The following is a 21,862-nucleotide window of genomic DNA, read 5'->3' on the forward strand; positions in this document are numbered from 1 at the left end:
GATGTCATCGAAACATAAAAGAAAAAAGAAAAAAATAAAGAATGTACAAGGTGAAAGAGAGAGAGAGAGAAAAGCAGACAAACAAATAGGCAGTCAGACAGAAAAAGGACAAATGGGTAATCAGAAAAAGAAAGACTGGGCCTGTCAGACAAAAAGAGATAGACGAAATATCTGTCCTATGAAAAAAACGAAGACAATATCAGATGGGATAAATATCAGAGAGCATAAACAGATACAAACTAAATGATACACATAAGAAGACGGACAGATAGATTAAGAGATAGTCAGTCGAACAAAATGAGATTTATCTTGAAGAGACGAACGAGGAAATAGATGGATAGAGATGGATAGATAGGGTAGAGTGATAGAAAAAGTGTAACTGGTACATAAAAAAAATGGAGAAAGGGGAAAGAGAAATACAAATGGGGGAAAAGAGAAATAGGGAGAAAGCAGAAAAAAAGAAAAAAAAAAGAAAAAAAAAGGAAAACGAAGATCGTGTAAAACGAAATGCTTCGAGAATTGCTCCACCAGGAACTGTTGGATTTCTAACATAAACTTTACTACTTGTTATCGTCCAGCTTAATTAGCTCCACACCATTCTCCCCGCTCGACTCTTATATCTCTTTATCATTCTCTCTTCCTCTCTGTCTCTCTCTCTCTTTTTTCTCTTTCTCACTTTCTTGAAACAAATAAAAAAGTATAATGCTGACGTCCATTTTTCTCGGCTTCAATCTGCATTGTAAAATAATTTCTTTTCAATTCGTTACTATAAAAATGAAAAAAAAAAAAAAAGAAAGAAAAAGGAAGAGAAAAAAATACAATCCTCTCAATTTTTTCCCTCAAGTGAAAGAGGAAAATATTGTTTCGAGAAAGTAAGAAAACATTCGCTTAATAAATTTCCTTACAAACAATTTTCTGCGCACGCAAATAATTTTTATATACGTATGTATATGTGTATATGTATGTATAGATAAAACAAATAAGTCTCTGTGAACGTTCTCGTCAGAATTATCTCATCTCCACCCATCTTCTACACTTTGCTCTTTAGCGCAATAAAACTAAAACAATGACATGAAAAAGTTCAAAGAATTTATCGTTCTTGAAATACTTCTTGGTCTTTATATCGTAAAAGTTTCTTTCCAGTCCATCACTGTGTTTCGAGAACGAGAAAGATTATGTTTTAGATACATATTATATTATATATTTATTTATATACATACACCTATGTATATATATATATATATATATATATATATATATATATGCATATAGGTATATACGCACACAAACATTGCTTCTCGAGTAGCTCGAACTATTGGAGTACTTCCTCGGAGGCACTTGCAAGCTCTCCTCATGGATTTGATCTTACCTTCTTCATTCTCTCTCTCTCTCTCTCTCTCTCTCTCTCTCTCTCTCTCTCTCTCTCGTTCTCTATCTCTCTATCTTTGTCTCTCTGTCTCTCTCTTTAGCCACAAGCGATATCCTTCCCTTAAAGGAGTTAAACGTTGCGGCAGCGTTTGCGGAAGCAACTTAGAAACTTCGTTGTCACAATTTAAACGAACGCCACTACTTGAAATATTATCTTTCCTCCTTTTAATCGTCTTCTCTCTCTCTCTCTCTCTCTCTCTCTCTCTCTCTCTCTCTCTCTCCTCTCTCTTTTATATATATGTATCTTCAAATCTAATCTTATAATTGTTACATGTTAAATCAAACAACGAAAGGAAAAATTTTCCAATATTTATATTATTCAAGATCAATATATTAAATATTTTCCTATTTCATATATTTTTTAGTTAAGAGATATTAGAAATTCTTCGTGGAAGATAAAAATTGCAATACTATTACAAGAGAAAGAAAGACAGAGAAAGAGAGAGAGAGATAGAAAGAGAAAGAAAGAGAGAGAGAGAGATCATTCTGTTTTTTTACAATTTTGATATTCATTTATAATCATATAAATCTTGTTTCTAAAACGATAACAATCGAGCACATATTTCTTTTTACAAAAGTATATCTACTCATTCATTATAGTATAATAAGAATGATGGATCTCATGAATAATTAAAAGTTACAGAATAAATTTTCATTGGTAAATTCGTATTTAAAACACAAGATTCAGGATAATATAGAATTTAAAAAAAAGAAAAATATGTATGCTTCGGAGGGTTGAGTTTTCTCGAATCGAATATATAGATACATACATATACATGTACATGCATGTATATATACATACGTGTACATATATATCGCATAGAAAAATGTCGGACGTTATATAGGGTGGATATGAGATCGACTTTCCTGGATGAAAATTTTCCTTAAAATTTCTCGAACCATACGAATTTCTAACGTCTCCTTGGTTCTTACCACATATGTCCTCCATTGTATAAAAAAGAAAGAGAAAGAGATAAAGGAAGAAAAAGAAGAAGAAGAAGGTTTCTCTTCCTTTACAGTTACGTGACCTCGATATGGAAATATTCACATTCCATAAAAGTTTTCTTCTCGGACAATTGACATGTGTTATATACCTACATATGTAACTCTGTCTATCTATGTGTGTGTGTGTGTGTGTGTGTGTGTGACTCTCTCTCTCTCTCTCTCTCTCTCTCTATCTATCTATCTATCTATCTATCTATCTATCTATCTATCTATCTATCTATCTATCTCTTTCTCGTTTTCTCTCTGCATGTGTATTTGTCAATGTAGAAGCGTACAATAGCTCGCGGAAGTATTTCAACGCCCTTTGAAACTGAGTAATTCCTGTCAGTACGCAACGAGTGACCCGAGAATTTAACGTGAATTTCTCTTTCCTTTTTTTTATTTTTCTTTTTTTTTCTCCCTCTCCTTTCACGTGAAAAAAACGTGAAGCTGTAGCGAATACGAATAATTTGTGAAGCTTTATACGTATGTAGATGTGTGTCATATTCATAGATGAAATACGGTGATTGCTATACGTAGATACATATATATATATGCACACACATACACACACACACACACACACACAAAGAACCAACTCACATTTCTGTCTAATATCTACTTTTACGGGAGAAATTAAAAATTCTACCGTGAATTGCTTGTATCAAAGGAACGTACAACGTTTTCGAAAAACTTTTATAAAATGTTACATTATTTCTCGTCTCATACAATTTACTCCGAGAAAAGTGCTCGTTCGTTTTTAACAGAGCTCGAAATATTTTTTAGATGGGCTATTATATGTTATATAATATTATATACGTATGTATATGGTGACCATACCATAACGATATGATATCTACGTTGAGTCTTCTCTCTATACAATTGTAATCCAGTAATACATTTTCTCTATACTCGTTCACATACTCAAACACACACTTACACGTACGATACGAATACAAACAAAATACTCAAAAAGTTTTGGCATGATTAATCAAAGTTTCAGCGAACGTAATTAACCTCGGTTCAAAAGAGCTCTAACAAGTAACAGCCCTGTTTGGTGATATTTAAAACAAAGCAGTAGCTTCATCGACGAACGAGAATGTATACAGGGTGTTCCATTTCAAATCAATCAATCAATAAATGACTATCATCTAAATTACTCGCGAAATGATACAAAAAATGTTTCAAACGAAAGTTCATTAAGCTCCAAATCGCAACGATCAAATAGATGCTTTTTACGAAATAGATTTGTTTTTTTTTTTTAAATGCACTTACTCAAAAGATTCGAAAGTCATGTTGATATTTCTTTTAAATTATTGTACAATATATATACATTTTTTTTTATTAAATTCCATTAAAATTTCTAACAAAAAATATATTAAATATCTTTGAGAGACTCTTTAAAATGAATTAAATTTAATATGAATTGTCATAGAATTTAAAAGAATACGATGGGTCCTCAATTTTCCTAGGCGACTTCATCTATAAAAAAGAAAAAGAAATAAAAATATGGTTATGCATTACATGATGTTTCGCTTGGTATTTTGCAAACTTTTGTCTAAAATATTTATCAATATCGCGAATAGTTTCGATGATATTCGCGTGGATTGATTTAAATGAGACATCCTTTATATACGAACTTTCAAAGTGGTCGACATCATGCATTGTCATCCTTTAGTCGTTTTTCGTTTGAAAGAACGTTAATGGAACCATCGAACGGATAAGAATTCGAAATAAAAAAAAAAGTTTCTTTTCAGAAGTTGCTGTAATAAAGATATACATGATGTACTATGTAAAGTTGATCAATCAAAAATTCTTGGCTTAATAATCTCCTATGATAAAAGAAAAAAAATTTGCAAAAATTTCTCCGTTCCTTTCATAATTTACACAGATACAACATACCTACCAAATTACTAGTTATATTACATTCTTGAATAAACCAATTTTCAATTTCCAAAAGTGAAAACAAAACTGAAAGGAAAAGAAAAAAAAAGGAAAATGATAACAAAGTAAACGTATACGTGTACACATCCTGATTATCTCATCGAATGTTATATTTTGTAAGAATTAAAAAAGAAGAACAACAAAAAATCGATCGAACCAAAGAACGATCGATCATATTTTAAACGTTACTCGCTTTTTTCACGAACACTGATTTTTTTCGTTCTACTTTCGTTCTTTTTTTTCCTATTTTCTTTTCTTTTCTTTTCTTTTTTTTTTTTTTTTGTTGATTTGTCTTATTCCTTCGATGGGCAGCCATTATCTAAATCTTCATGAGCGATGTTACGTCGTTCGCTCACGCGAAACAGCCGCCGCGGACATTTTTACGAGCCAGCGGCGTCCTTCGATAATCTCGAGGGATCGCGGAAAAGAAAAGGCCGAGTAAACACGAGATCCATCCCTCATACCACTTTCTCATCTCCTCTTTCTCTTCGTCCTTTCACCGTTTACATTCCATCCATCCAACAATGATGTGTCTTGTACATGTATCCAAGCTCGAATCTTGCGAACGGCAAATTCGCTCGTTCACTTTTAATTCACAACTAGAAACATCAACCAGAATTGGATATAATATATATATATGTATGTATGTATGTATGTATGTATGTATGTATGTATGTATGTATATGTTCATTCACATACGCGCATGAATACATATGTAAATCTATAATCCGGCTGGTTGCATTATTTTCAAATGAAAAAATTCTTTAAGTCGTACCACTTGAAAAAGGGTACTTCCGTTATTGTTTATCCGTCCAGTATAACCAAGTATTTGCTAATAAAAGAAATATAAAGAACTTACATGACCCCGTTTGTTTTTACTCAGCAAATTCTTTTGCTTCTTCCGACCATCCATTTTTTCTTTCTTTCTCTCTCTCTCTCTCTCCTTCTCTCTTTCTCTATCCTCTCTCTATTCTCTTTTCTTTTTTATATTTTTTTTCTTTTTTAGCTTTATATCCCCCTCTTTATATAACCACCCCGTTTTACCCTAGGCGTTGTTAGTAGCAGCCATTGTTAAGCTAGCCCCTTTCTTAGCTTCGCAAATGCTCTGTCCAGGGACCGAGACTCTGACGTACATACATACATACATACATACATACATACATACATACATACATACATACATACATACATACATACATGCATGCATACACACGTACGTACGTACGTACATATATGCGTATACAACGTATAGCGAATGTTGAAGACCTAAAGAAGAAGTGGTCGAACTAAAAGGATAATAAAAAAAAAAAAAGATAGAAAAAAAGAGCTTTGCCATCCGCATTATCTCTTTTTGCTTTTATTTATGTTTCAGCTCAGTTACGCGGACACTCATCCGATGTTCACGAGCAACAGCTTCCCTAATTTCTTCAGGGTTGTACCGTCCGAAAACGCTTTCAATGCGCCACGCGTTGCGTTGCTGATGCATTTCAATTGGACCAGAGTTGGCACCATCTATCAAAACGAGCCACGTTACGCTTTGGTAAGTTTATCGTTTAAAATTTTGTTTATAATTAAAAACTTCGGAAGCTAATCTCTCATCTCCATACCTCTCATCTCGCATCTCGATTACAACTTTATGGTAAAGTAAAATATATCTGTTATACGATGATACGGTTATCGGATTAATTAAAGAGAAAAATAATGATTTAACAAAGTTATCAGAAATAAACCTATTCGATTTAATGTTACTTGCACAACGATTAGATGAAGATATTTTTTTGAATTAATTACTTTATATCTTGAATAATTATGATATTACATTCACATATACTCCTTCAAGTAATATATCATGAATAAAAAAAAAAACATTGTATTGTTCGACGTAATACTTAAAAATCATCGGAAACGAGGATGAGTTTAACGCGATTTCATATGCATACATACGTGTATGCGTGTGTGTTTATATATATATATAAATTATACTATTGTTTTCTCTGAAACATTAAACGACTATTTAATCGTCGAATAATAATAGATGAGTAAGAAATTTATTAACGAGAAATGAATGATGAAACATTCATTGAAACATGATCTTCATGAATCGTGTTGAAAACCGTGTCTATATTAATAACGTTTAATTCACGCTTATTCAGGATAGCTCTCGGATAGTATGAATATCTCGTGGGATTTGTCTCACGTTGGGGTTATCAACTCTCCTCACTTGACCCAACACATTCTCTCTCTCTTTCTCTCTCTCTCTCTCTCTCTCTCTCTCTCTCTCTCTCTCTCTCTCTCTCTCTCTCTCTCTCTCTCTCTCTCTCTCTCTCTCTCTCTCTCTCTCTCTCTCTCTCGTTGGCCTCGTCCTTGGTACGTGTCGTTTCATTAGAGATTATACCAAACGAGAATTGATTATATCTTGGGTCAAACATTCTCTTTCACCTTCTTCTTCTTCATCTTCTTTCTGTTCCATGTTCTTTCTCTTTTTCTCTTTTCTTCTGTTCCCTTTTTTTCTTCTTTTATCTTTAAAATCCCTCTGCGAATAACAATCGTTCAACGGTAAAAGAAAATTGAACGATAAGAACGAGAGAATAGAAGGTGATAAAAATCGACTACTTGTTACTCAACACAACAAACAAAGATCGATTACTCTGATTGATGATTTTAAAAATGGAAAATAGTTTGTTTATATAATACGTTAATAATCGAATTTTATAATATTTCACTATTATATTTAAACTATTAATTACGTATAAAATTGATCTATTATTCTGTGTCGTGAAAATCTAATAATTATATAAACTTGTTTTTTATTTAATATTAATATATTATGCTTTATATATTCTACTTATAATCAATTTACTGTAAAATATGTTTACATAAGATTTTCATAGTGACACGAATATTTAAATATATAGTAAGTTTTTTTAAGGAAGCTGTACAACTCAATTTTTTAACTGTCTTCGTAAACTTTATTTTTAATCGAACTGATGTTAATACTTTTAACGTTAGTATGGCATTATATAATAGTTTTTTTTTTGTATGTACCTTCTATAACAAATAATAAATAACTCGAATAAAAAGATTGTATGATTATTTATTAGCAACATTAAATTTTCATGACATATAATAAATGATCGATTGGATCGATAATTAATTCAAATATCAAGCGAAATTATATAACGTTACTTCCTCTACATTTACAGGGTGAACTATCCACATTAGCAACTTGAATTAGTAACTCAAATTAGTAACTTGAATTAATATTCTTTTGTTTTGTAAAGATAATTCATGGAAATTTATGAATACGAAGTTACAACAGCACGTCACTATCTCTATATTATTCAATTTATACCGTGCAATTTAGTATTTAATATGTTCTTACGAGTTAGAATAATTTTCAATGGAATTCGTGTGCTTGTGCAAATGGAAGAACGAGAAGGTCGTTGTAATAAAAAAATTTCTACTTCGAAGATAAGTTTTACGAATTCTATTTGATATATTATATACATATATACAAAAACATATGAAAAATAATAAATAAAAAAATTCAGATGACTCGGCTTGAAATGTCGAAAAAACGACACGAGTTCGTTGGAAATTTGCAAAAAGTGCAAGGCAGCGTGTGCATCCAACTTGCCTTAATTCGAACTCGTACTTTCATTCGAAGCCATGACGTTTATAGCCGTGTCTCTAGAGCCATAGGTACTTATGTATATCACGTTTTCATCGGTAATAGATCGTTCGGAAAATAAAAAAAAAAAGGAAAAAAAAAGAAAGAAAGGAAAAAAAGAGAAAAGGGAGAAAAAGCTCGAATAGGTGAGTACGAGAGAAGTTCCTTCTCGAAAATACTGGAGTTGATATTTCCCTAGAATGTAGATCTCTAAACTGAAGAAACTAAGAAAAGAGAGAGAGAGAGAGAGAGGGGGAAATGGCACGAGCGTGTATAGTTATACTACAGTATATAGAAAGAAAACTAAAGAGAAAGAAATAAAAAAAAAAGAAAGAGAGAGAAAGAGAGAGAAGAGAGAGAGAGAGAGAGAGAGCATGATACGAACTCACAATGCAGAACAAAGTTTACAGAGAGATGCCTGCCAAATGCAAATTCCTTTCTCGGTCTGGTGAGAGTGCATACTTGTACCCCCCACTCAAGCCCTACGCTATATACCCCGTTTAACTCTTCACCACCCTTCCCCAAACATTTTGCACATTATTACGCGCGTAAAGCAGCAGCAGGAACTTCGGCATCCATAAATCTGTCAGAGATATACGTAAACGTCAGGTGGTCTCTTGCACCTACCAGCTTTTGTGTCTACTCTCTCTCTCTCTCTCTCTCTCTCTCTCTCTCTCTCTCTCTCTCTCTCTCTCTCTCTCTCTCTCTCTCTCTCTCTCTCTCTCTCTCTCTCTCTCTCTCTCTCTCTCTCTCTCTCTCTCTCTCTTTCTCTCTATCTCTCATCCACACACACATACATACATTTTGTCTCCTCTCCTTTACTCATACATACACACATTTTGTCTCCTCTTTCCTTGTCCCTCTCTCTCTCTCTCTCTCTCATAGATCTATTTACATGGCTACGTGTGTTTAGGTGAATTAATATCACAGATTCTAGGTCGCAGGACTTTAATTAAACCCGATTACATCTTCGACGTGTTTCTGCCATCTTGTAATGCAGCATCCTCTCCTTATCCTTGAAAATTAATATCTTACTATACGTCTTGCGAATAACTCGAAATAAATCGTGGAACGTAACCGTAACCGTTGTAAACACGATGTCGAATTGCCGTCGAAGGAATGAGAGATATGATGAAACGAGAGTGAGTAACAAGATTTCTTCGGCAAAAGCGTTTGCATGTTTATAAAAGTCTTGTCTGTTCTTTATTTATTATAATTGATTTCATGTCGATTTAGAAGAAATATTCTACTCGGTGGATCGATCGTTCGACGGTGAAACTTGTAATTTATAAAAAAGAAAATTAAAAAAAAACGGAAAGAGAAAAAAGTATTAATAAATTCATATCTTAAACGACGATAAATTTCGAATATATATATATATATATAAAACTTACTAACATTACTAACAATAGAAAATACATATTATCTCTTTTGCTTTTTCCTTTCGTTCTATTCAAACAAAGGAAATATTTCTGTCGTCGATCATCGCTTGGAAATTCGATTCATGGAGAACTAAGATGTATGAAAACAAGAGACGATAGAAATGTAATGGAAAATTTTCTTTCTTCTTTTACTTTTCTCTTTTTTTTTCTTTTTTTTTCTTTTTCTTTCTTTTTCACGCCAAAAGCAAACGATTAAAGAAAATGTCACTTGCTTCTGAAGAATGTCGAAACCGGTTGAACGATCAAAGATGGCGAAGTGGAGGGGAGGGTATAGATCTTTCAAAACTCTTCGCGAATAGTTCAAAAGTACATACGATAAACCAGTCGAGATCCAATATCATCTGGTTCGTTCTCTCGCGATCGAAGAATATAATATTTCATATCTCTTCCCCTTTTCTCACTCCCTCCCTCCCTCTCTCCCTTCTCTAACCCCCACCAAGTAGACTCCATTCCTCACGTATATCTACAACTCTATTGCCTTTACCCTTCGTCTAACAAAGGAACAACTTGCATGAAATCTCTCTCACGCTTTGACGACTCACGATTCTAGCTTTAGCTTAAACTCGAAAGGAGCCCTTGATTTTTCGAGAAGAAGACGGTCGATAAAAGGGACAGTAAAACGGAACACATCAGATTCTCTTTTTCTCTCTCCTATTCCATTTCTCTTCATTCTATCTCTATTTTCGTCCTTTTTCGACTATTTTCTCTTTCAATATAAGACCTGAAATTTATCGCCCCAAGATACTATTCGAGCACGACGAAGTGGAGAACGAAGCTAAATACACACAAGAAGAATACGTGTACCTAAATGATATTCGCTTGTTATCGCGATTTCTCCCTCTTTATCTTTCGCAAAAGAAAGAAAGAGAGAAAGAGAAAGAAAAAGATAGATACATAAAAGCAACAGAATACTTACTTCGATTGCATTTCTTTCTACCAAGCGTTTCTTTTTAAACGTTCTCTCGTTACAAAACTATCTTGGTATATTCAAATTTATGAAAATATAATTTATGAAACAATCAAAATCGAAATAACGATAAGTAGTTTTTAGTCAAAATATATATGGTTAATTTTGTAATATGATTAATCATGAAAATTGTTGTCTTGATTGGTTAATATAATTTGTTTACATTGGTTAGTATTGTTGTGTTAATAACACCATTGCCAGGTAAATTCCCTCTCGAGGGAATACATGACGTCACATTAACCCCCACTGGCACCCTATGTTACGTCACGTGGGTCACGTGACATGAATTATACCCTGTGATACGTCGTCGCGTCTCTAACCTAACCAAACCCTGACAATTACAACTACTATCTACTACTATTTACCTCCCAACCACTATTAGGCTATTACTATCGGATTTTTCCCTTTTTTTTTCCTTCGGAGATGAACAAGTAAGATGAAAAAGACTTAGAATGCAGCTTAAAATTGACACAATGAGTTTGTATCTTCCGAAGTTCTTCATTTGTCGTGGAAGGCTATTCATCGATACAACGAAGCTTGTATTTTTTTTATAATTATTTAAACTATAGATTGATGAATTTAAAAAAAAATGATTAATATTTTTGTGTACATTTTTTTTTCTTTATAATTATATAAACAATTGATAAATCTTTTAACAAATTATAGTCTTAATTAAAAGAAGTGATCTTTGTCTGAAAGTTATTTTTTCTATTTCCTACAGTTTGCTAATAACAACATAAAATGATAGCCGAATTTTTGAGGATCGATTTAACATCCTTGGAGTGAATTTCGTGAGCAAAAACATATTGAACCCTGCTTATCTCGTTAATGGCACATATCCAAACATGCATACACGCATACAGTCAAATAATCACGATCATGCGATTATATCATTCGTTACTTTTTTGTATAAATTTCATTTATCTAGTTTATCTCATTACTTTGATTATAAAGTGTACAATTTATTTTTCACTCTCGAGTCATTGATTATTATTTTGCTTTTATGATAAATTGAGTCCTTACAATAATAACAATAATAAAATTGGGTTAATAACAACAAAGGGAATATTAGAAGAATTTTGTTTAAGACATTATAATCCATGAAAAAAAGTTTTGTCAATTTCGTCAGAATGTCGGTAAAATCATCAATAATATTAAAGTCATAAATGTAACATGCACGAATACGAATTAATCGGATCTACGTCGTAAGAAGATAAAATTATAATGACTAGTCTCGGTGACGGATTTATTCAGAGATTGTTCGGAGACGATCACCTCGGGGCCTCTTGAAAATTACATTCATCATGTTACATTCATTTTGTCTGGTCTCGAATAGAGATGAGGTCCTTGTAATTTGAACGCGCACACATTTGATTCAATATAATTCAGTTATATACACGAGCAACTGCGTATATACTCATATATTCTCTTGGATCCAATGATCGCAGGCAAACAGGTCCCGTTTTCATTTGTACCATCCACTACGACATACCCTTTATGGATTTTGATGTTGCTCTGTTGATAAAACGATAATCCTTTTCATAACCATGAAGAGGGAGAGAAAGAGAAAGAGAGAGAGAGAAAGACAGAGAGAGGGGAAGGAACTCTTGCATACTAATCTTCATGGTAATGGGAATGACACTGTTAAGTTACCTTTTGGTAAGATCGGCTAAAACTTTATCAATTCAGCATCCCTCTCTCGCACACCAGTTCAACATCTCGGAAATATTTGTTTAATTCTAACGCAAAGCCATGGCTTATGGGGATTTCGTGGGTACCAGGATAAACGTACGACTGCGATAGGATTGGGAAATTGTAAGAAAGATCCGGGCAAAGATCATCGTGCAAAGACTAAATGAATAACCTTAATTGAAATTGATATTGTCTTTTTGACGAGGTCAACATTGAAAATAAAAAGAAAAAAGAAAACGAAAGCAAAATCCGATCTTTTTATCATCCTATGATTTATTTCTTTCTTCTCTTTTTTTCAATTTTTTTTCTATTTTTCAAATTATCGATCAATATTTACGCTCGTACGATTTTGTTGCATTCCCCGTGAAAATTTTTGCATGGATCCAATCTAGCGCGCGACTGGTTTATTCTTCCGATTGAACGAGAAGGAGAGTTAAAAAGAAAAAAAGAGATATAAAAAAATATTAAAAAAAAAAAAGAAAAAAAAATACAATTCTATTTTTACGTATGTTTCAAGATTTTTATCGTGCGATATATCTCTGTTATATATTTATGTACTTTTTTTCTTTATTTTTCATCGACAGGCACACAATCGTTTGGTCTCCGATTTGGATAAGAACAAAATGGAGGTCGTGGAGACACAGAGTTTCGCAACGGAAGTAACAGCAGCACTCGAAAAACTAAAGGAGAAGGACGTGAGAATCATTCTTGGAAACTTTAACGAAGTTTGGGCGAGAAGAATATTCTGCGAGGCCTACAAGTCGGTATTCGTACAAATTACTTCAATTTATGTTTGCTACGTATTCGCTTTGATGATATAATATGTGATATCGAACTTCAGGCAAATTAATGTTTTAGAGATTATTATATCGAGCTAAAACTTTTAAAGACGAACATCTATGATTTCTATGATATATGTTTCTTCATACACTGATGAATGATTTTTTTTTAAAAAACAAATGTTTATATATATATATATATATATATACGTGTTGTCAATAAAATATCAAAACTTAATTTTTTGTATGATCCCAAAGAAATTCACTAGATCTATAACGAATCATAATATATTATTAATATCATTTTATTAAAATTATTTGCATATAAAATTAAAAATTCAGAAGCATAACTTATTGAATATCTAAAAAAAAAAACAAAGTAAGTTTTACTTTCGCACAGATAATTAACTTTTTTTTCAAGTTACGTAAGAAACTAGCTTTATGAGTTTTCTTTTCAAATCGGACACACGTTGAAAAAATGTATATCTTTTTATTTCGCACGAATAAATCCAATATTTTAACGTCGTTGTGGAAGAAAAAAAAATCAGTCGAAGCAAATTCGCCCCTTGTTTCTTTTTCTTTCTCTTTCTACTCTATTTTCATCAATTTATGTCTGACCTGTATCGGATATGTACATATATATACATATATATTGATCATTTTCCAGGTTCGGAATGTACGGAAGAAAGTACCAATGGGTCGTAATGGGCACTTACGCAGAAGAGTGGTGGACTTTGCCCGGTGGTGGCTGTGCACCCTCCGAACTAGCAGAGGCTTTGCACGGTGCCATCTTGACAGATCTCCTACCTTTAACGACCGAGGAGGATTACACTGTGTCTGGAATCGTAAGTAAAGGCAAACACTTTTTACCATAGACTTTAAGATCTCTCTTTTCCATTTTTTATTCGTCTTTTGGTAAACGATTCAATTAATCATTAAACTTTATTATTACGGATAATTAGTTACATCCCATTAGATCGAATTTGCCATTAATATTTTATTACAGAAGGAAACTTTAAAGCGGTAGTATTAAATCATATAAATTTTATAATAAATTATTTTTCAGTTATTTGTTAGAAGATTCATTATTCTTATCGTAGTTTTCTTTTTATATTCGTAGGGATGCGTAAAGGTATAAATGCTAAAGAAAGTTGTATGTATGGTATAGATAAAGAATGTTTAAGCGAAACGATAGACGTGGAACGAAAGAAAAATGTTACATACAAAGTATGCAAGACCGTTACCGAACATCGATCAATGACAGCCGATTATATGAAAACGAGGATGAACAGAGACAGCGATATGTCAGATAACGAGAGTAAATGTCTGAGGATATCCATTATACATAAATCTAAGACGTGAACAATCATAAAACGATGCACATGAAAAGAATTAATCGTCCAATTATTTTACTAAGTAATGTATCAAATAAATATAATTATAAATATAAAATGAATATATAATATATTAAGAAAAAAAAGAAGAGAATCAAAAGGAACTGTAATATTTTCATGTTTACACTTAAAATAATTATAACAAAAATCTGACGAGAGAGAAAGAACGAGGGTTGGAGATGAAGAAGAGAGAGAGAGAGAGAGAGAGAGAGAGAGAGAGAGAGAATATATACAGTATGTTTCATTTAAATTTTCCTACGCAATTGTAAGGTCATTTAGTACACGTTCCAAATTTATCTTCATTTTGTATATTCAGAAATTATTCCTTGCCGTAATTATTCGTCGATTCGGTTATAAACATGTGGCAAACTGGCACTAACAATTATTTCCTTTAATTTACGAACAAGGAATCCATTACTAACGTATTACAAAGGATTCGGAAATATTAGTATCATTTTGATTAACATTACGTATTGTTCATAGTTTCGATATCGATTAAATTTACGATCGCTTATAATATATCAAACAATAATGAAATAGTCGATATGATTCCGGTTTTGAAAAGACTCGTCGTAATTACAGGGAAACTGCACGATTATATCGCGATTAAATATGCCTGCCTACAAGTTAGTAAAACAAAACAATCAACGACCTCAAACTTTCGTTTCAGGACAGGATAAATCAATGAATCGTGTTCGAAGGTCGTCCTTTCGAATACAAAAGATAAGAAACAATATCTGAGTGTACAACGAAGGACATAAGTTTTTGAACGTCGCTAAATAACCTTCAATTACCTTGAAAAATCAAAGTGTTTGCGTGTGATCAATGCGTTTACCTAAATAAAAGACGTATAACTCGGTATAAAAAAAAAAGAAAAGAAAACAAAGGTCGTCTAAAAATTTTGGAAGTAGTTAGTTCACTTACAGAAAATTTATGATCACGATAAGATGTTAAATTTGTAACCCACCCCCCTCCCTCTATCCTTCGGTAAGACTGAGGGTAAGATTTATTCGAAAGAACTTTTTCGAAAGGAGCCATAGTTCGTAAAATAATTGCGTACGAAACTTCAAATTCGACATCCTGTACAATGTTTGTGAAATAGAGTGACGCCACCCCCATGAAATATCCTTCGTTTACCAACGTATGCGTGAGAGAAACGCGATAGCGTCTGCCGATAAGACATTTGTCTGTAGATCTATATTTGACCTGAAAATATATAGCGCTTGCATGTAATTCGATCATGATGGAAAACGCGCCACCGGTGGTTCTCCGGTAGCAGGTAGCTACTCTTCGTATATACATTGCCAGAGAAGAATAAAGATACACGTCGATATAAGTACATATATACGTATAGATATAGATATATATATAAAATATATATATATGTGTAGATGTATATATATGCAGGTACGTATACGTATATATGAGAAGTCGAGTGAAGTTACATACCATGCACGTAGTTTCTCTTGAAACTCAAAACGAGTTCTCGAAGTGGTTTCCCGAGAAAATCGCTAACATGTCATAGTTATATAAATTATTATCCTTTCTCTCTTCATTCGTTCATTCGTTGGTAGCCAATCGGGCTATAGAAGTAATGAAACGATAAAAAAAAGAAAGAAAAATATAGATAAATAGGTAGAAAAGTAATTAAAGGATAAAAAAAATATTGGCGAATATGAATAAAAAGGATTTTTATCCATCTTCGTATTTCATCCTTTTACCCTTTCAATTCGTTTTTGTTATTATATTTAATGATCATATTTAAACACGCATATTAATCGATGTGACATTTAATGTATCATTTTATAAATTAATTATCGTATACGCGATGATAATCCAATATATCTTTGGTATTAATCAATGATTTAATTTTAGTTGAAATAATATCAATTATTAAATATGACAATAGATGAATGTATTAATCATAAATATCTACATATATAATATAAATATATGTCACGTTCACTGACTTTAAGAAAACGATTTAGTTGAGCTACTTTTCTTCTTTCTCTTCTCCCTTTTTTTCCTTTTAGAGTTCTTTGACTTCACCCGAGGGGAAAGAGTTCCCGAAGAACGTCTGCGGGAGACGAAAGAAAGTTAAATTGGGGACTCTACGATCCTCTTTCTCCACCACCATAGAGCTTCTAGTACTGCCACCGTGTTCCCATTTTTCTCGAAAATTTAATTTTCTTTCTCGTCGGAGATGGAAGAAAATGGTGGACGGGGTGGGTTTAGATGGGTGATGTGGATGCAGGTGGGCTGAGGTGGACTGGGTGGAGTGTAGGTGGACTAGGTAGGGTAAAGGAGGTCCATTGAGGTCAAGTTGACCCTTCACAAAAGTATCTATTTCTCGATCGAGTCAATGACGCGGACACGAGAAACGTATAATCGGTTCGCTGATACGACAACGACAGTGAACCTTCTTCTTCTTCGAGCCCCATTATCTCAATAAAACGAGCCACGCTCTAATGAACGGACCGATCGGATTTTTATCTTCCAGTTGAGAGGATTAAAACTTTTTCTAAACCTTCTCTCGTTTTCTCTCTGTTTCTGTCTATCTTTCTCTCTCTCTCTCTCTCTCTCTCTCTCTTTGATGATTCTTTTTTTTTCATTCTTTATTTGTTCAATAGTATTATACATCGCTTTAATAATTGATTTTAAATTATAAGTATTGTCAGACTAAGTAGATATACATAAAGTCGTAGTATATATAGGTGTATATATGATTAAAAAAATTTTCTCTCTCTATTATATTCTAACTTGTTGCATATATCGTTGGATAGCGATGGTTGCCTCTATGGAAGTCACTGAATTATGAAAAATTTGTCGGACGGCAGTGAAATGTGTGTTCAGTGAAGAGTAACTGATCAGATATCATAGTAACTTGAGAGCAGAGTACACTGAACGGTTGATGTGTACACCTGCGACCATAAATGGGGCATATAACGAACACTCCGTCTCTTTTTGCCAAAATTTTCCTTACTATGTATTTTATATTTTTTCTCCGAAACTATTCTACAGGGAAAAAAATTTCTATGTATATGTGCATGCGTGTACGTGTATGTACGTACGTTGCAATAATTTCTATTTTATCAAAGATGCGAGAAGCCAACGATGAGGTATTTTTTTCGTTACTATAATTATTTATAAATATAATACAAACATTTAAGATAATTTTGTTAAAAGTCATGAATAATTTACAATTCAGATTAATACCACTAATACGTTAATAAAATTTACGAGCTAATTAAGCTTTTTTAATAACATCTTTAACTATTATTAAGTCCCGATTATGAAACTTAACAAAACGTGGCATTGTTACAAAAACAAGATCAAGATGAGTTTTGTTAATTTTAACCGGCCGTATCCGGTTGCCAATATCATATTCTCGCTATTAATAATACATATGCTAGAAACTTGCTGTTTTAAAGTATACAGAAATTCATACGATTATTCCATGCGTAAATCTATTTTAATCCTACGCTAACTTTCCTAACAGTAACAGTATTTCTAAGCCGCTGAATCGCTCTTTGCGATTCCCGATGTAAAATCTTATTTTGTCCGTTTCTTATGCATTCGCTTGGATTTCATATATGATGAAGAAAAATAATGAATTCCATTTTCTTTCTTTCTATTTCTTTTTTTACTCTACGTCTTCCTTTTTTTCAGACACCTGATCAGTATCGAGTCGAGTACGACTCGAGAAGGGGAAACGAGTATTCGAGATTTCACGGATATACGTACGATGGAATTTGGGCGGTGGCGTTAGCTATACAGCACGTAGCACGTAGGATACGACACTTTCGTCGAAATCAGACTATATCGGATTTCAAATACAGAGACTCGCTTTGGGAGATGCTATTCCTCGAGGCTCTCAGGAACACAAGTTTTAAAGGTGTAACGGTGAGTAGCTTCCTTGGGCGAGCTTACATAGTTTGATACATACACTATCGATTAGAATTCTACAAGATGTTTCTAAAGTATTAAACAGAAGATTGTTAGATCTACCGTATTATCCAATCGTTGGTATAAAATGACAGTAGGGAGGTACGATTGATCTTAAGATCATTTTGATCATCCGCAATTTTCTCGATCTATATTTTTTTTGCTTCTTTTAGTTTCTGGTAAACAAATTGATCGAATACAAATTTTATTGGATTACTTTAGAAACAACCTGTACAATTCAGAGACATCTTATCTCAACTCTCTCGATATCACGACTCGTGGACTTCATTAATGGTTCTTGTTCGAGCGGATTAGATCTTCGAATGTATAATCTTATCGAATGCAATTTCCAAGTATTTTCTTTATTTTTTCTTTTTCTTTTGTAATGACGCAGATAATTAATCTACAAGACAATAAGATCGCATTGACAATTTTACGATTGACGAGTATATCTTCATGTTCTTTTTTTCTCCATCGATATAACGAAGAAGACGATAATTATGAAATGACAATCCCACGGTACATGATTTACGAAAGAGATTTTGTTTCTTCTTTCTCGAATGTATCTTATTAACGTTTTTCTTTTTTCTTCATCGAACGAGATTAAAAAAATAATTAGAAACTTTAAGAAAAGTAAACGTTCGGATTAATCTCATTCTTTTTTCGTTCTCTTCGGAAATTCAAAGTGGCGAAACTTCGGAAACGTATATCGTCGTTTGTTTTTCTTTTTTCTTTATTTATTTTTTTTTTTTAAATTAACAGTTTATGATTTTTGCGAGGAATGGCGCAGCACCGACAAAGATCGATAAACGAATTAACGAACAGCCTTGTTGAAGGGCGTTCGCGTGAAGAGTTCCCCTGTGAATTTGCAATTCCAACCGGTGATGCGGCCAGACACAGTATTATTTGCCTATATACACGTCGGTACGAGTAACCAAATCGAATTTCGCTTTTATCGTGCATCATACAGCGGTTTGACGTATTCTACCAATAAACCGGTAAAATTGTGAAACATGAATATTACGCTTAATCGAGCGACTAAGAGAGAAAAAAAAGAACAAAAAAAAAGAAAGTTAATTATCTCATCGCTTCTCTCGCAGCCTCGAAATGGGATTGATGTTACTCTTCGTTTGATCTGCGTTTGTATATTCGAGAAAAAAATTAATAATACACTGGTGGTTACAGTCGTAATGAAATAGAATATGAAAAAAAAAAAGACACAAAAAAGCAACTATGCGTAAGTATGATCTAAAATTTGATATGAAATTATATTATCAATTGTAAAATTAAAATCAATTATCCGATAAACGAAACACCATTTCCAAATAGAATACCATTTTCTCGATAATTTTCATCAATACGATGAATTATTTTTTTCGAAACGAGTTCGATAAAATTTAAGGCAACAGGGTAACGTTCGAACGTATAAAATTTTGATCGTAATACACAAAATTTTTATATTGTACGATATTATTTATAGTCGATGAATTAACAGGAGAAATCGAAAATAAAATATTCAAAATGGCGGAAAGCATTTGCAAAACAGTAATAAAAGGAATAAAGAAAAAAAGAGGAGAAGGAGGATGGAGGTAGTTGTTGTAAATCGTTGAAATGGAGTTTTTCTTTTGAAGGACGTTTACTACTCACTGATTCGAAATCGCATAAATCTGACTCACGTGAATCACGTGACACACGTTACGTTCCACGTTTATATAATGCATGATGGTACTGACATACACAGTTTAGTTCGTTTAATTTTGAAATAACGCAGATACGCTAGACTTTAGCGAATGCATTCCTTTTGCACATCAATAATGTAGTCATGGGACCTTTCGGATTGGGGAATGTTTAACGTTATAAACAACGTTACCGCGTGCCGTAACCTACCGTTAATTGAATTCATACCGTTCTGGGCCAACGTCGTCCCTAAAACAACGTAACCTCTCTCACGCCAGAGCGTACGTGACCACATCGCGTCCATCGTAGCGATTCGCCCTTCTACGTCATAATTTCGAATTTACTATGCGATAAGGATAATAAGGATAAATACATAGATCGTTTCGAAAGAATATATGTAGGCAAGAGAGAAAAAGAGAGAGAGGAAGAAAATTAAAAGGTTCGTTTAGTACGATTTCTAATTTATGAAGAATCTATCAGAAATAGATCGTCAAATTTGATGAACATATTTTACTTATTGTAAGGATGATACAAAGTCGTATAAACATGAACACTAGAACGCTTCCTCTTCGAACGAACAGATGTTCCATTAGCTCTCGTCCAATGCACAACCGGCGAATATATCTCCCCATTCGATATTGGAATAAGCGATCATCTTGTCGAAATACTACCTTCTTCTTAAATACTTAAATAAAGACTGATTCCAATTCCATAGTGATGCCTGTAATCATTTCTTGTTTATTTCTAGTAGAAGATGAATAGAAAGTCAATTCACAAAATCACGTCGTTGCAAGATACGTTGTTGTCCGGTGTATATAAAAAATGTTTATAAACTGGAAATAAAACGTTTCCAGGCTCGTGTTTCGTATGACTCATACCTACATGAGTCACGTTCCGGACTAATTGTTTTTATTCTTTGCAATGTACTTGTAAGTAAAACGTGCTCTTAAAATTTGACGATTTATTACTGAAATTCCCTGTATAATACGCAACTCGATCGCTGAGTAATTCATTGAGTTTTGAAAAGTTTCATATTCTTTTTGTTTTTTGCTCTACCTTAAAGTTCATATAATTCCTTGTTCTTGTTCTTTTTTCTTTCTTTTTCTCTAATTTTGATCTTTAATTTTCGCAGAAATTTTTTACGGTGGAACCGACCAAAGAAATAAGGGTGATTTTTTTAGACGAGTCTAAACTCCGTCATAAATAATAAAAGTACTGTTAATGAACGAACATACAATGACAGTCTGAAAAATTCCGTTCTGTAAAAGAAAATTTAACAAACAAACCTCGAGGAAGAACTTCTTAATGTTAATGAAATTAAAAATGTTTTCACAAATATACCGTCGTCTAAAGACCAAGACTTTTTCGAGAGAGGAAAAGTTTGTTTTGATTAAAATTACGTTAACGAAAGATAATACAATCAGATTGATGAGTAAAATGTTTGTTTGACATAAAAAAAAAAACATTATTCTATTAAAAAAAAAATCCTAAAATTTCATATTACACGAAGAAACTCTCGATTCTAATAAAATAAAAGATAAGGAAAATCCGAATTATTTCCTTTCGTATAAATTATTTCTTACGAATCTTTTAACATACAAATTATTTTCAAACGAAAATTGATTACTGAATTGTTTCTTAAAATTACAAGCAATACACCGTAGACATTTAAATCTTGACGTGAAACTTTAATATCAAGAAGGGATCATTTTCGTATCTTAAATATGAATATCCACTTTCACGACGTTTACGTCATAAGAAACTCCCTCGGCGGCCATGTTTAAAAAATAATCAAACCAAACATACTTAACGTTTTAAATTAACTGAAAAAATGTTTTTTCTGTTCACAGGGACCTGTACGTTTTTACAACAACGAGAGAAAAGCTTACATCTTATTGAAGCAGTTTCAAAGTGAGTGAATTCTCTTTCCCTCTCTCTCC

At 32.8% G+C, this 21,862-nt stretch overlaps 1 protein-coding gene across 9 annotated transcripts in view; it reads left to right on the top strand.

Moving 5' to 3' along the window:
* Window positions 1–21,862, top strand: part of LOC127064656 (gamma-aminobutyric acid type B receptor subunit 2) — a 245,108-nt gene that overhangs the window by 198,010 nt on the left and 25,236 nt on the right. For all 9 annotated transcript variants that reach the window (XM_050996032.1, XM_050996035.1, XM_050996036.1 and 6 more), the window contains 5 exons: window positions 5,729–5,896; window positions 12,712–12,887; window positions 13,574–13,751; window positions 17,970–18,203; window positions 21,773–21,833. In XM_050996032.1, the coding sequence (XP_050851989.1) occupies window positions 5,729–5,896; window positions 12,712–12,887; window positions 13,574–13,751; window positions 17,970–18,203; window positions 21,773–21,833 (817 nt within the window). The remainder of the gene's footprint in view (window positions 1–5,728; window positions 5,897–12,711; window positions 12,888–13,573; window positions 13,752–17,969; window positions 18,204–21,772; window positions 21,834–21,862) is intronic.

Source organism: Vespula vulgaris, chromosome 6, assembly GCF_905475345.1.
Source record: "Vespula vulgaris chromosome 6, iyVesVulg1.1, whole genome shotgun sequence".
NCBI classification, from domain to species: domain Eukaryota; kingdom Metazoa; phylum Arthropoda; class Insecta; order Hymenoptera; family Vespidae; genus Vespula; species Vespula vulgaris.